Genomic DNA, 15,882 nt, shown 5'->3' on the forward strand with positions numbered 1-15,882 from the left:
CGAACTGGAGAGGTTTGATATAGTTTTAATTAACCTCTCTGCTGCTTAGGATCATTCCATAGACGAATAAAATCAACTGGATATAGAAAAAAAATATCAAATAGAAATAAATGACCACCTCATTGAAGAGGCTAGCGTTGCGGATGGGAGCGTGTTAATGTGGAAGATGAAGGGGTGGTGTGGGAGAAGAGAGTGGGTTGTGTAGTGTGGAGGGTGCGAGTGGGATGGCGGGTGTGGTTTGGAGGGAGTGCCTTGGGTGTTTCAGAGAAGTTGTGGGATAGTAGGGAGAGGAAAAGGAGTGTTGTCAATGAGGACGGAGGTGGCGAGGTTATAGAGGGAAAGGGGAATGAAGAATCACAGTAGCGGTGAAGGTGTGGTGGGTGTGGCAATGGCATGGGTGGGTGGTGTCGTGTGGAAGTGCGTCTCAGAGTGGGTGGTGTAGGTGTCTTGTAATGTGTGGTGCGGATGTGTGAAATGGTAGTTGTCACTTGTCAGTAGCGGGGTGGTGGTGTCTCATAGTGCGTGGTGAGTGGGTTGTCAGTGGTGTGGCGGTGTGCCTCAAAGTATGTGGTGTGGTGGAGTGTTTCAGAGCGTGTGTTGTGGTGGTGTTTCAGAGTGTGTGGCGTGGTGGTTGTCATTGGCGTGGAAGTGTGTCAGACTGTGTGGTGGGGGGGTTGTCAGTGGTGTGGTGGTGTGTCTCAGTGTGCGGTGTGGGCATTTTCCGTTGTGGTATGGCGGGCCTCAGAGTGTGTAGTGTGTCTCAGAGTGTGTGGTGTGGTGGTGTCTCAAGAGTATGTGGTGTGGTGATGTGTTTCAAGAAATGTGTGGCATGGTGATGTGTCTCAAGAGTGTGTGGCGTGATGATGCGTCTCAAGAATGTGTGGTATGGTGGTAGGTCTCTTAGTGCGTCGTGTGGAAGCTCACCGTAGTGATTTGGTGTGTCTGTCGGTGTGTGGTGTTCAAGATCTCTGTAGTAATGTGGTGTGTCTCAGAGACTCAGAGTTTATTTTGTGGTAGTCTGGCCGTGATCCAGTCGACAGTGTCCTGCAGAGCCTCGTGTCGCACCTCAGGCACCTCCAGATACAGGTGGTGGTACGCAGACGGGAACAACTGTGGGGCAACGGTACATACAGTATTAGTCAAGATGTGAAACACGTTAGATAGGGGGCAAGTTAGTTATGATAACTACACCTTACTTTGAGGATTTCTTAGTTATGGAAAAACTTAGTTACGTAACATCTCAAAGTTATGATACAATTTTGGTACGCTACAGCTTAGATACAGTACATCTTACACATAACTACAATACATCTAAGTCATGGGACATCTTCATCATGGGACGTTTTATTCATGGTACAGCTTAGTTGCGGAACATCTTCGCTACGATACACCTAATTACAGTATCATCTTAGTTCGTAATAGCTCAGCTACAGTACATCCTAGTTATAAATTACAACTTAGTTATGGTATATTTTACTGACGGTTCAGTGCGCCGCATTTGAACCTGGGACAGTATCAGTATGCTGAAGAGGTCCGGCAGTGGTAGCTCTGACAACCTTGACGTATTCACAGGCTCGTTGGCGGTAGTAAGTGAATGAAAGGGATTGCCAGTTATTACATGAAACTGCCTAATAAATGGGATGAATGTCAGTAAACGCAGCTAGACCTCCACTACACACTGATGCTGTCCTACGTTAAAGGTGGCAAGCTGTACATTTCAGTTATGGTAAACACTAATTAACTTAAGTAGCTGGTGCGTACACTCTGTTAACTATGCACACGTACCTCCAAACCGAATACATATACTGCCATATACCTAACCCATTCACTAAACCATTATTTGTATTATTGAGGCAGATCCAAACAAAACCTCTCCAGATTCTGAGAACGATCGACGAACTATTCTGGAAGCCATTCACATTTACTTCCAGACCGCCTGCAAACAGTGTCAGACCTATTGCAACCTATTCATTACACCAGCATAAGTATTTGTATGGGGAGCACCAAAAAATACTGTTTGATTTCTCTGAGGACATAAATCAGACGGGAGAGGAAACACAACCTTTACTGAATTTCCACCATATCCATTGACATCTCATAAAATTACCCCCGCTAATACCATCACACCGATCCCAAATGAGACAGCCTACAAAGGGTATTAGTGCCAAAATAAAGACATGTGAAGATGTGCCGCACGTCGGAGGACCGTTGGGCCTTAGGAACCCACAAAAATAAATAAATAAATACAGTAAATAAACAAGATACCCACCGTGTTGAGTAGCCCTGATTTCAGAACGAGAGCCAGAATAATGCTCTTTGATTTCTCCAAGGACATACAGTAAATCACACGACAATGGAAACCAGTGGGAATTCTAATCCCCCCCTTCCTTCTCCGTAATAAGGGGTATGGAATCGTTTGTATGCTTGCACAAACGAGAAAGAGAGAGAGAGAGAGAGAGAGAGAGAGAGAGAATGTGTGTGTGTGTGTGTGTGTGTGTGTGTGTGTGTGTGTGTGTGTGTGTGTGTGTGTGTGTGTGTGTGTGTGTGTGTGTGTGTGTGTGTGTGTGTGTACTTTATGCATAATGAAAATGGCAACAAGAGGAGAGTGCTGAGTATCACAAATAAATATACGATCATTTCTGTCACAACAAATATATTTCTCTATATGAAGAATAGCAAACGACACATGGGAACATATTACACTATTGTCCTTGTTCTTCCTTAAAAATTAATTCTTACTTACGAGTGAATATGAATCGTGTGTGAAATCTGGTTGGGAATTATAGACACTTGTTTTGACTATGATATTTTTTTCTTTTTCTTTTTTTCAAAGTGGACAAGGAAACCTGAGTGCAGAATATTCCCGTTCTCCTGTTCTTCATGCTGAGGCAGGTCTTACGGCACAGCACTTATCGTAAATTTGTTTGTGTATATCGACTCCAGCCGCTTTCACCTGCTTTTTACGCCACGAAGATACCTGGGTACACACACACACACACACACACACACACACACACACACACACACACACACACACACACACACACACACACACACACACACACACACACTTCTCTCTCGTCCCCAAAGACTGTCCATAAAACTGACAGTAATCGTCTTAGTTAAACTTTGAACAACTCTTTCTCCTGCACAGACCACACAACACAAGAGACATGCCTCAGAGCTCATCATACAATATTGTCATGTGGATTCATGTGTTGTGTTGATTGCCGGTGTCATCATCATCATCATCATCGTCCTCGTCATTATCATCATTATCACCGTCATCATCATCATACACAGCACTGATATACTGATCCCTACGCCTTAATTGCAAGTTTCATCACTTTAATTATCCTTATCGTCGTTATCATCGCCATTATCGTCATTGTCATCAGACTCAACACCGTTATCTTCGTCGTCATTATTATGACGGTGTTCTCACTTATTTCTGCCAGCTTTGGCTGGAGGCCCTGTGGGTTGAGGGACCCTTCTGCTTTACGATGTACTCTCAATAAATATATAATTAAAAAAATACATAAAAATGAGGTACCGGTAGGTAATCCACGGCGATGCTACCAGTCTCCACATCCTTATAGGTGACCGACATAGGCTTAAGACAGTATTAATTCCTTCGATTTCGTTAAGTATTTTCTAGTATACTACTGCCACTTCAAGACTATTTTAGTCAGCTTAGGAAAGCCTCCCTTCTCCCTCCTTCTCTCTCTCTTATTATCTAAATACTAAAGTGAGGAGAGCTCACTGTATATCCCCCATTTCTTTCTTTATTCTTCCCAAATTTATTTCAACTCGGCGATATTCCTTTATTTCGTCATCACTTCACTTTAAACTTGGGTCAACAGCCCCGGATACCCTTTTCATTATTTTTAGGCCCCTTATGAAGCTTTATGGGATCATTCGTCAAACCATATAAACACGAATTTTGAGATGTCAAGTTTTGTATGTTCGTTAATCATCACGGCAGTTTGCACAGAAGCATGTCAGTGTACCGTAGCTGTGTGGAGACCATCTTGCACTCCCTTGGGGTGGTTGGCAATCTTGTTTTTCTTCTATATCTCTCACAAATTAATATTTTCTATTGCATCTCTCTCTCTGTCTGTCTGTCTGTCTGTCTGTCTGTCTCTCTCTCTCTCTCTCTCTCTCTCTCTCTCACACACACCAACACACGTGCAGGGAAGGGAAGATGTGTGCATCACTGAAGGGTACACAGAGATAAAAATAGACTGTTTAGTAATTCACACACACACACACACACACACACACACACACACACACACACACACACACACACACACACACACACACACACAATTTTTTAAGCACTAATCTGGGCTATCCAAATATTCTTTGTTTTTGCTTTACTCTCTCTCTCTCTCCCTCTCTCTCTCACTCCTCTTCTCCTCATCTTAACCATTCCCCCTCCTCCTCTCCTCTCCCTGTCTTCCCGTTTATTATTCAGATTTTCCTTCCCCTTCTCCCTCTTTTCTCTCTCACTCTCTCCCTTCTGATCTCTTTCTTTTCTTTCCACTTCCACGCATTTCTTCCCACTCTATTTTTTCCTCCCTGCTTCTTCTTTCCCTTCCTCCCTCCATCCATATTCCCCCTTCTTCTCTCTCTCTCTCTCTCTTCTCCCTGCCATGGTCCGCTGTCAATGCTTGCCTCCCTCCTAAATAAATACTTGCTGCCCTCCCTCTCTCTCTCTCTCTCTCATTCCCTTTTGCTATTTTCTCGTCCTTCTACTCCCCTTCACCCACCCTCTGTTTTCACTCTTTACTTCAGTTTTGTTCCTTTACTATTTTTTCTCCCCTCTCCTCCCTACGGTATGCCTTCCCTCTCTCTTACTCTTTCCATATTCTTCCTATTCTTATTCTTTCTACCAGTCTATCACACACACACACACACACACACACACATATATATATATATATATATATATATATATATATATATCGTCCATGAAGGTCAACTTTATGCCTCTCTCTCTCTCTCTCTCTCCCTCTTTTTATATTTCTTTCCCTGTCTCCTCTACGGTTCCCTTACTGCATCTCTTTTCCTTCTCTTTCTTTCCATATTTTCTTTCTCTCGTTCCTACTCTCCTGCTTACCCAACTGCCTCCCTCTCTCTCTCCCTCCTACTCTTTCTCCTTTCCTGGTATTTCCTCTCTTAATCCTTTGCTATTTCTATTTCTTCTCTCCTCCCCTCCTTGTACCACTCCGTCCCTCCATCCTTGCCTCCCCCCCCTCTCCCTCTTACTCTCCCTTTTCCCCCGTCCTTCTCAATCACTCATCTCCCTCCTGCCTGTCCACATCTATCAATTACCCCCCCCCTCTCTCTCTCTCTCTCTGCATTCCTCTACTTCCTTTTCCATCCTCCCCGTTTCTCTCTCCCGTCTCCCTGCTTGACCCTTCCTGCATGCCTCTCTAACCTTTCATACTTGTTTTCATCCCATCCACGTAGCGGGTGCGGAATGTTTACAGAATGTTTTGTGAGCGCCTGTCTGTCTGCTCGCGTTCTAACTTTAAAAGGCCTTACCAGAAAACCTCATTTTTTGTAGGCTGAGAACCATTAAACATATGTTCTATCATTTCACCCCACCCTTCCTCCTCCTCCTCTCTCTGCATTCCTCTCCAGCCTAACCTCAACCCATACCTAATTAAAACCTAACCTATAACCCAATCTAGCCAAACCTACAAGTAGCCTAACCTACCGTGACTTAACTAAACCTATGAGCAACCTAACCTACCGTAACTTAACCTATGAGTAACCTAACCTACCGTAACTTAACCTATGAGTAACCTAACCTACCGTAACTTAACCTATGAGTAACCTAACCTACCGTAACTTAACCTATGAGTAACCTAACCTACCGTAACTTAACTAAACCTGTGAGAAATCTAACCTGCAGTAGCTCAACTAAACCAACGACTGACCTAGCTTACCTTAACCTAACTTCATCTACTACTTCCTCCTCTCATGAACTGCCTTGTTTGAACTTATTTCAACACAATCCAACCCAACCAAACCTACGAGTAACCTAACTTAAGGTAACTTAGCCTAACTTCATCTACCATGCCTTCTTCCTCACCTTAATAGCCTTGTCTGAACCTAACTTAATCTAACACAACCTAACCTAACCAAACAAAACTTATTCTAACTTCACCTACCACCCCTTCTTCTTCCTCACCTTGATCGTCTTGTCTGAGCTCTTGGCCTGTTTGTGGAGGCTCCGTGACCCCTCCGGAGAACACAGGGTGTCCTGCTCCCCGTGTAGGATGAGGAACGGCCACTCCACCTCGCTCATGTGCCGCTCGAAGAACAATAACGTCTCCATCCCCGCCATGGCCCACTTGGCACGCACACCGCCTTGGTACCTGGAGGCAGGGAGAGATGGATGCATGGGAGAAAGGAGGGAGAGGAGAGTGGAAGGCAGAAGAAGGAGGGAGGAAGAAAAAGTAGGGGCGGGAGACCGGAAATGAAGTATACCGTCGTCAGATTAAATGCCCGCCCACGATCAATGACCAGCTATGTGCTACAGTATGGGAATGAAGATTATGCTGTCAGTGTAGACGTGGTGAAACAACATTCCTGCCTCTGATCCAGTGTTTAAAGCGTGGTTCGTCACCGTACCTTGAGTAATGTGGTTGGACACTTATGGCGCCCAGTGACCATGTGGACGGGTGTAATTAATATTAACGATGCTGGGACCGGCCAGGATTACATAAACAAATCCATTAAAATTAGCTTTGTGGTTCGGAAATGGACTGGGAGACTAAATTCGGACTTTTGTTTTCTCCCAGTAAGTCATTATTTTCACTTTTTAACCTCCCCCTCCTCGGGCCGAATCTGACCGGATTTCGCTGCAATTTTGCCAAGTCTCAATAATCCCCTTGAATACGACACACAACCATCAAAATTACAACCAGGTCCCCAACTGTACTGCTGAGTGAACAGGGAGAAGAGAGAGAGAGTGTAAAGGGGATGAGGTAATATGATAAAGGGGATGATGATGGATATGGTGGGAGAATGATACTACAGTAGGTATGATGACAGGAGTACAGTATAATGAGTTTGGTTAAGGCGATGAGTCTGACGGTATAGTAGTATGGCAGTGTACATAGTGGGCATGGGGGTAATGGTAATGGTGGGAGTATGGTACAGGTAACAGGTATAATGGTAAATTGAGCATGGCGGTGTTACTACGGTATAGGAGTGTCTGAGGTGAGTATAACGGTATGGCAGTATGACAAGTGTGTATAGTGAGCATGATGGGAATGGTGGGAGTATGGTATTGGGCATAGTGAAGGATCTGGTGAGTATGGTGGTGGTATGGCGTTCTGGGAGTGTATATGATGTGCATGTGTGCATATGGTAGTAGGTATGGTTATGGTGGGTAGGAATATGGGGATAAACTCACCTTAGCGGGTCTCTCCTTAGTCTGGCCTTCATATCCTCATCGCGGGTCACTTGGTCTATCTTCAGTCTCGCTACCTGTGAGGATATATTGTTAACAGTCTCTCTCTCTCTCTCTCTCTCTCTCTCTCTCTCTCTCTCTCTCTCTCTCATCATAACTACACGTCCACAATAACCGGTTTTGAATTTTACGATTTTAACAGTGAAGCAGCTTTTATTTTTACTAACATTTCTAGCAGTGATCATGGCACAGGAACAAGTTAATATCTCATTTTAAGGTGAGCTATGCACTTAGTGAGTTTAGGGACTTGAAGCAGAGGAAATAAGATTGTAACTGAGTGACTGAGTTGGTGTGGTGGAGGGTGTGAGAAAGTACAGTAATGTGGTGAGAGGGCATGCGAGTGTGAAGGACTTTGTAAGAATGATCAGGTGAGGTGTGCGGGAGAGTATGGTAGTGTGGTAGGGTGAGACTGCGGTAGCATGATGGTAGCGTGTGGTAGGGAGTGCAGATGTGTGGTGCTGGAGTGTAGTAGAATACGGTCAGTATGGTGCTGGGTGGGGTGTGGAGTAGAGCAGTGCAGTCTAGTAATGTTGATAAAAGCGTGTGGAGAAGTGGTGTAGCTGTGGAGTGTGGTGGAGAGCAGTGCAGCAGAGTGGAAAAGTGGGTTATGGTGCAATGTCAGATCTTGTGAAGTGTTACTGATGAAGACTGATATGTTGGAGTAGCATGGTGGTAGTGTGTAATGACGCAGTGTGACGCAGAGTGGTATAATACTGTACATACAGCTATGTAGGGTAGAACTCTGGCCACCAATTTAGCCAACATAATCTTGACAGGTGTGGCCTCGGCAGCGTTGAGTTTGATGAGTGGACCCATCAGCACTACGCCAGAGAAGTACTGTGGTCGTGTCATGCCGCTCTTCAGTCCAATCATCCCGCCCTGCAAATCATCATCATTATCAGTTTCACACACACACACACAAACACACGCACACGTGTAAATATGTTGTCTTCAAAACTTTCAGAGGCGTATTCTCGTGAGCATAGAAGTTTTCCGAGCACCTCTTCTTAACGATGCCCTTTCCATATCTCACCTCGATATTCTTGTGCAGTGAGCCATCCCAGGCCGACAAAGCCGTCTGAGGCCAGCTCCCTCCTCCTAATGTAAAAGCACACCACCACACGACCCAGCTAATGAAGGGATCAGGAACTCGTGAGTCGTGTGTTACAAGGACTCCCACTAATACCGAATGTCTCCTCCTTTGTCTGTCTCTGAGGGGAACTGTTCACTATGATGCCTCGTTCAGGAGATATACTGACCCTTGCTGCAGCACAATACACTATACTGCACCACTGGACACACCCATTACACTTTTGATAATGTCTTGCCATGAAGCTACCCGGGGAAAAGGTAAAAGTGACTCGACTAACAGCATTGATTATTCCGCGTTTTTTTTTTTTTCTTTACAAATCTGGCGCACCATTATAACGTTTTTTTGAGTAACTCTGAAGTATATTGCTTCAGGACATGATTTATATTGTTATGCCTTTGCTGCTGAAACACGAATGTCAAATACGAATATATCTCCTTAATCTAATATACAGGTGTAGTACACAAATAAATCGCTAAGGTAAAGGTGCTACGAAATCTATGACACCATGATGAGGATGCGAACCAATGCCTGGGAAGCTCCTAAACCCACGAGGCAAAGACGTCCATGACAGTGTGGCCTGCACTGTTTATAATTCTCTTTATTTATGATCGTCCGATTATGGGCATACACTTAACAGATCGTTCCCTAATGTTCAGCAGTCCTCCTACGTCTCATGCACCTTTCCATGTTGCCACTTTGGTACTAATACCCACCGTCCATACTGAATACGTGCTACGGCTCCCTCATTCAGGAGGTGGTGTAGTGATATTGGCGCAGTCTTGTGAAAGATCAATAACGGCCATTTTAAACACATCATTTCAGTAACGTATATCGTAAGTAATTCTTGCAACCACCGGATATTTTTATTCAACTAAGAGGGAGACACCTGGCTGTGGGGTTAATGAAGGCCATATCTAACTCCTCCCGTAAAAAGGAAAAATCCTTAGCTCAAAAACAATCTAAAGGAAGCAAGAATAATACGATGTACATCACTGGAATGAGGAGGTTAACAAAATTCAGGTAATCAAACGGCTAACCACCTGACCACCACCTGCCCCTCACCATGGAGTGCCCGACGAGGTAGCATGGTAGTCCAGGGTAGCCGGCTCTGAGGTCGTCACAGTGCTGAAGGACGTCGTTCACGTAGTCGTCCACGGAGTCTACGTAGCCTCGTACGCCATCTGAACGACCGTGGCCCACTGTGGAGGAGAGTGCATTATCATCATTATCATCATCATCATCATATTTATCATCATCGCCATCGCTGAGAGGAAGACCACGAATAGGATGGATGGACAGTGTGAAGAGAGCGCTGGATGCGAGAGGGATGTCTGTTGAGCAAGGAAGAGTGGCTGTGCGTGACAGAAATAAATGGAGAGAAATTGTGAATGAATAAGTGATGACGCAGCCCTGAGGGGATATTCTCCCGCATTTGGTCTGATCAGCTAGTCAGGTCAGGTGCGGGTAAGGGGATGGGTCTGTTATGATGTGGCAGGGGTAAACCAGTTCTGCTGTCGGGCCCTGCTGCGGATGTCACTGATTGCATTGCCCAGTTGACCCTTGTGCGGTGTGGTGCGGTGAGGATCTGTCCGTTCTCCCCTTTGGGGCTAAGATGCGAATGAATGTGTTTGAATGGATGAGTAAATGGAGAGTGAGTCGTCCTGTCTCGGCTACCTCCCTTTCCTTGGGGGAAGCAGCCTAGGTATATAGATAGATAGATAGCCATCGCCATCACAATTATTATTATGTTCATCGACATAATCATCGTCATGACTGTCATCAACACTGTCATCGTCCTGGCCTGACCGCATCCTACTGCCGAGGAGAACACATGGTACATAATAATAATCCATCCATCCATCAGCCAATCCTACGTTGCCCCATGAGGAGCGTAGAAGCCCGAGGCTAGGCACATAATAGCAGTAGTAGTAGTAGTAGTAGTAGTAGTAGTAGTAGTAGTCGTAGTAGTAGTAGTAGTAATAATAATAGTAATAATAATAATAATAATAATAATAATAAACAGTAAGTCCAAGCTGAGAAAGATGGCTGTCCCTACTATTGTCTAACGAGTGGGCATTTATGTATGCATGTGATAAAACTTCAAACCCTAACTACCATTTTAAACAAATCTTTGGACACGTGCAACCAGTGGGGGTCCAACAGCTGATATTCCGAGTTTGATCCAGACTGATGTCCTGTGGGTAATTTGGCCATTTTTGTGCTCCAGCGAGGGCTCCGTTAAGTGAAATGTGGGTAGCGGTGTGCAAAGGATTTTGCGCGTGCTGGGAGGGGAGGGGGAGGATGGAGATTAGACTGACGTCCTTTGTGGGACAGCTTTGGCCATTCCCAATCAGGGCAAGTGTCTTCACTTACTGCACTCGCCAAGACACTTACAGGTATATCAACTATAACACTGACATTAAGCTCTTATGTATGTAACAAAACTACGAACCCAGACAAATGTTTTAACAAAACTGTGCACACGTAACCACTAGGGAGCTCTGGGGCTGACATTCCGAACTGGGTTGAGACTGATGTCCTCTGAGGGTCGTTCGGCTATGACTGAGCTGCTGCGGTGGCTTGGTTGAGTGAATGTGGGTGCTAGGGTGCGTAGTGTGTGTGTGTGTGTGTGTGTGTGTGTGTGTGTGTGTGTGTGTGTGTGTGTGTGTGTGTGTGTGTGTGTGTGTGTGTGTGTGTGTGTGTGTGTGTGTGTGTGTGTGTGTGTTTTATACTATGGGACAATGCCTACCCCACTGAAAGAGTAAAATATTGTCTTATGAATGATGACGATGATGATGATGACGATGATGATGATGATGATGATGATGGTGGTGGTGGTGGAGGTGGTGGTGATGATGACGACAGCTTCTACTTTTGTTATTTAAGTATCCTATTTCTGGATCTTATCCCTAACCACTATTACCACAACACCTACAGTACATCACCACCACCACACAACCACCAGTGCTACTAGACAACCACCACCACCACCACCACCACCATTACTACCATTCCACCACCACCACCGCCACTATTACTACCACACCACGACCACCACGGTTATCACCACACCACCACCACCATTGTTACCACACCACGACCATCACGGTTACTACCACACCGCCACCACCACAACGCCGCTCTCATAACATTAGGGGTCAAAGGCTTACATGACACCAAAACAAAAACACAAAAGCCTTTTTAAACGAACTATTCAATATTTTACGTACACGAAATATTTTACGCACACAGACACACACACACACACACACACACACACACACACACACACACACACACACACACACACACGAGGCTACTCAAGTTCTGAAGTACACTGCCAAAATATTTTACACACACACACACACACACACACACACACACACACACACACACACACACACACACACACACACAGACTGTTCACTCCAAGTATTTGTGAAAAATAAGGTTATCATGATACTGACGATGCAATGATGAGAAAAAGAAGAGGAGGAGGAGGAGGAGGAGGAGGAGGAGGAGGAGGGAATGGTGATGACTATAACTAGAAACAGGTCAGACAATAAAAATGAGGAAAAAAAGAAGCAACACAGAGAGAGCAACACCCACGTCCACCAATCTGGTCTAATGACCGAATATTTGATTTTACCCAGTTACCCGGACCTTCCACAGATTACGGTCAATACTGAATACTTCGTTCTTGTCTAATCCTTAATCCTTCCATCAATTCTGGCCCAAATCGGATCAAAACTATCAGAGTTGACTTTGCCTAGTAACTTTGACCTCCGATCTTTCCCTGTGACCTACATATTTGGCTGACTGCTCTAAAAAATGAATCTCTTTACCTCTGTTTTATTCTGTACTTGCCCACCAAGTTAAGTCAACACTGGATTTTAAAAAGTTTCTGAGCTGACCTTGCCATATGACTTTCACCTTTGACCTATTGTTCTAAAAAACAGTAGGCTTTCTTGGGTGATCCTTAACTCATCAACCAAATTTGATCGCAATCAAGTCAAAACTGTTTGTTACTTTATTCACACACAGACACACGGGACCAGATCTGACCTTGCCCTCTGACTGACTGTTCCCAAACTCAAATCCTCTTCTTCTTGCCTTATCCTGAACCCTTCGACGAGTACAATGTTAGGTCAAATCGGGGAAAAATGTTTAAGTTAACCTTACCCACTGTTTCTGATCTTTGACTCATCGCCAATTACAACAGATTTACTTCTTGCATGACCCTCAACACGTCCGAGAAGTTTGGTTAAAATCGGATTAAAACTGTCTGGGTGACGGTGTTAACACTCGCACACACCGGCTGAACTTTGTCCTTTCCTTGTGATTTTGACCTCTGAATCACACACATATACACACACACACACACACACACACACACACACACACACACAATCAATCAATCAAAACATTACATGCTCTCGCTCTGCCAGCGCGGGTATTAAAAAAAAAAAAAAAAATCATTCCCCAGACAGACGCCTAACAAGGTAATCATATCCGAGGGAAACAAAAAACGCATCAACATGTAAACAGACAATAACAATAGGGGTGAAAACATCTGAACCTCACAATGCGTCATGATGAAGGCGTTGAGAGGGAGCTAAACCAGAGAGATCAGTAAGGGCGGGAATCCTACGTGAACTCAGGGGACTATGACCTCTGCTGGGCGAGCTGTTGTCTAGTGCCTGCCTGCTCTGGGGAAAAAGAAAAAACTTAAACACACAATTGGAATTCGAAGCCGCGTTCTATTTCCGTGTTGCATAAATGGGGCTGCAGGATTAGAGGGAAGAGGGAGAAGGGGAAAGGGTGTTGGGGGAAGGGAGAAAAGGGAGACGTGGAAGGGTAAGGGACGAAAGGGAGTGGGAGTGAGAGGGAAGAGGAAGGTGGCAGGAAAAGGAAAAGGTTGGGATGGATGTCCGCGCAGGGGGAAGAAAGGGGGGAAAGGGAAAAGGGATATGGGAGGGGAGAAAAAGGGAGGCGACGGACGGAGGAAACTGGAGAAGGCAGAACGGAAGGAGCTGAGGGGAGGGGGGAAAGGAGAGCGGACAGAGGGGGAGAGAGGACGGAAGGAGGAAAGGGAGAGGGCAGAAGGGGAGACGAATGAGGACAGAGGGAAGGAGAAGGGGTAGGGGTGGCGGCCGCAAGGGGACAGAGAGCTAGGAAAACGAGTTAGAGGAGAGGAAAAGTGGGGGTGAAGGGTAAAGATAAAAGAGGAGCAGGGGGCAGAGGAAGAGAAGAGGAGAAAGAGGAAGAAGAGCGAAGGGAGAGGTGGAAGAGAGGGAGGCGGAGAGGGATAGAGGGAAGGGTTAGGGAGAGAGGGGAGAGAAAGAGAGGGAGGGATGGTGAAAGGTAAGAGAGGGAGTCAGAGGGAGATGGGGGGACTATATACAATAGTTCACCTCGCTTCTCCACTCTCTCATGAATACCTAAATACGAGAATCATTTTTATATGGCGCTGCAGGATTACATGGGAGGAAGAGAGGGACACGGAAAGGGGGAGAGGGGAGGGAAGGGGGAGGGGCGAGAGAGGGGAGGGGAACGGGCGGAGGGAGGGGAACGGAAGGGGATGGGACGAAAGCAGGGGGTGGGCGGGGAGGAACCGAAAGAGGGAGACAAATGAGTAAGAGGAAATACAAAGAGATGCAGACAGAAAGATTTCAGTGGTTCGTTTGAGTCTGTTTGTTACCGGGTACGTGATATCTAAGGCATATACATTCTAGGACTCTAAGGGAGGGGTTGCAAAGAAGGAAGGGTGAAGGGGGGGAGGAAGGGGTCCAAAGACGGGTGGGGGGAATCCAGAAATGGGTGGGGGAAGGTTGTGAGAAGGAGAGCTGTATATATTAATTTCACTTCCATTCCACGTCTCATATTAATACCCAAATACGATAGGCAATTATTTTATCTATAGGGCTTTGGGACTGGGTGAAGGAGAGAGGGGGGAGTACGGGGTGGAGGGGGTGGGGGAAGGGTGAAAGGGGGAAGATAGGGGGAACAGGAAGAGGAGGGGGAAGAAAAGATAATAAGAGGGGAAAGGGGAGTACGGGGAGAGCAGGAGATCATGGAGGAGGGGGAAGAAAGAGGGAGGGGAAGAAGGAATAGAGAGGATGAGGAGAGGAGGGAAGAGGAGAAAGAAGGGAGAATGGGGGTCGAGAAGAGAGAGGAAGACGAGGGAAGAGAGAGGAGTAAGAAGGAAGAGAGGGGGAAGTGGGGAGAGGAGGAAAAAGAAAGAGAGGAGGAAGAAGGGAGAGGGAAGAAAAGGGGGAGAAGGAGATGAAAGGAGAGAAATGGAAGAGTGGAGAGAAGGAAGAGGGGTAAGAGAGGATGAGGATAAAGGAAGGAATATACTGTAGGGCGAAAGAGAAGAACAGCGGGCGCAAAGAGTGGGATAAGAGGGAGGATGAATGAAGCGAGGGAAGAGGGGAAGGAAGGGGGAGAGGGAAAGGAGAGGAGGGAGGGGAGAAGGCAGAGGGAAGAGACGGGAGAGGAGGAAAGGAAAGAGGAGGAATGGAGGGGTTGGGTCCGGTTGAGAAGGCTAAATAGGATAATACATATTCTCCACTTCATCACTCTCACATGAAAACCTGATTACGACAGAAATTTATAGGAATGCAGGGACAAAGGGGTGGGGAGGGGTGGAAAGGGGTTTTGGGGGGAGAGGGGGAGGGGGACAGGTGTCTTTGGGGGGAGGGAAGGAGGAGGAGAATGGGAAATGAACGGAACACTAATTCACTAAACATGTTGTTGTTCTTGCACTGTTGAACTCTTTCTTTCCTTGCTTCTGGCGCCTACCTCACCCCATGTTTAAGGAAGAGCGTCGGGATGATGATGATGATGATGATGATGATGATGATGATGATAATGATGATGATGATGATGATGGTGATGATGATGAAGATGATGATGATGATGATGATGGTAATGATGATGATTTATGATGATGATGATAATTATTAAAGGATGATGCCTGAAACAGTTATCCCTCGCAATGAGAACTCAATAGAAAAGAGAATCTCGTTTTTCCCATCAATATCTATAAATACGACTGGCAATTATTTATCCATTGGGCTTCTGGATTAGAGGAGGAGGGAGAGGGTGGCTGGGAGGAAGGGGGAGAAAGGGGGGTATCCGAGAGGGGGACATGGTCGGGGCGGTGGAGGGGAGGGGAGGAGGGGAGCGGGAGAGAGATGGGGAGTTGGGGAGGGAGAAGGGGAGCAGGGGGAAGGGCAAGGGGAGTAGGGGAGGGGAGTAGGGGAATGGGGAAAGGGGGAGAAGGAGAGCAGGG

At 45.9% G+C, this 15,882-nt stretch overlaps 1 protein-coding gene across 1 annotated transcript in view; it reads right to left on the reverse strand.

Moving 5' to 3' along the window:
- Window positions 1–854: 854 nt before the first annotated feature.
- Window positions 855–15,882, reverse strand: part of LOC145407995 (monoglyceride lipase-like) — a 57,832-nt gene continuing 42,804 nt past the window's right edge. Inside the window, exons 3-7 of the mRNA XM_080278799.1 lie at window positions 9,648–9,784; window positions 8,216–8,371; window positions 7,436–7,509; window positions 6,206–6,392; window positions 855–1,110 (exon numbers count right to left, since the gene is read on the reverse strand). Coding sequence (XP_080134925.1) covers window positions 997–1,110; window positions 6,206–6,392; window positions 7,436–7,509; window positions 8,216–8,371; window positions 9,648–9,784 — 668 coding nt within the window. The 3' untranslated portion in view covers window positions 855–996. The remainder of the gene's footprint in view (window positions 1,111–6,205; window positions 6,393–7,435; window positions 7,510–8,215; window positions 8,372–9,647; window positions 9,785–15,882) is intronic.

This window comes from Coenobita brevimanus, chromosome 75 (assembly GCF_032717465.1).
Source record: "Coenobita brevimanus isolate Jiangsu-jjx chromosome 75, ASM3271746v2, whole genome shotgun sequence".
Taxonomy (NCBI): domain Eukaryota; kingdom Metazoa; phylum Arthropoda; class Malacostraca; order Decapoda; family Coenobitidae; genus Coenobita; species Coenobita brevimanus.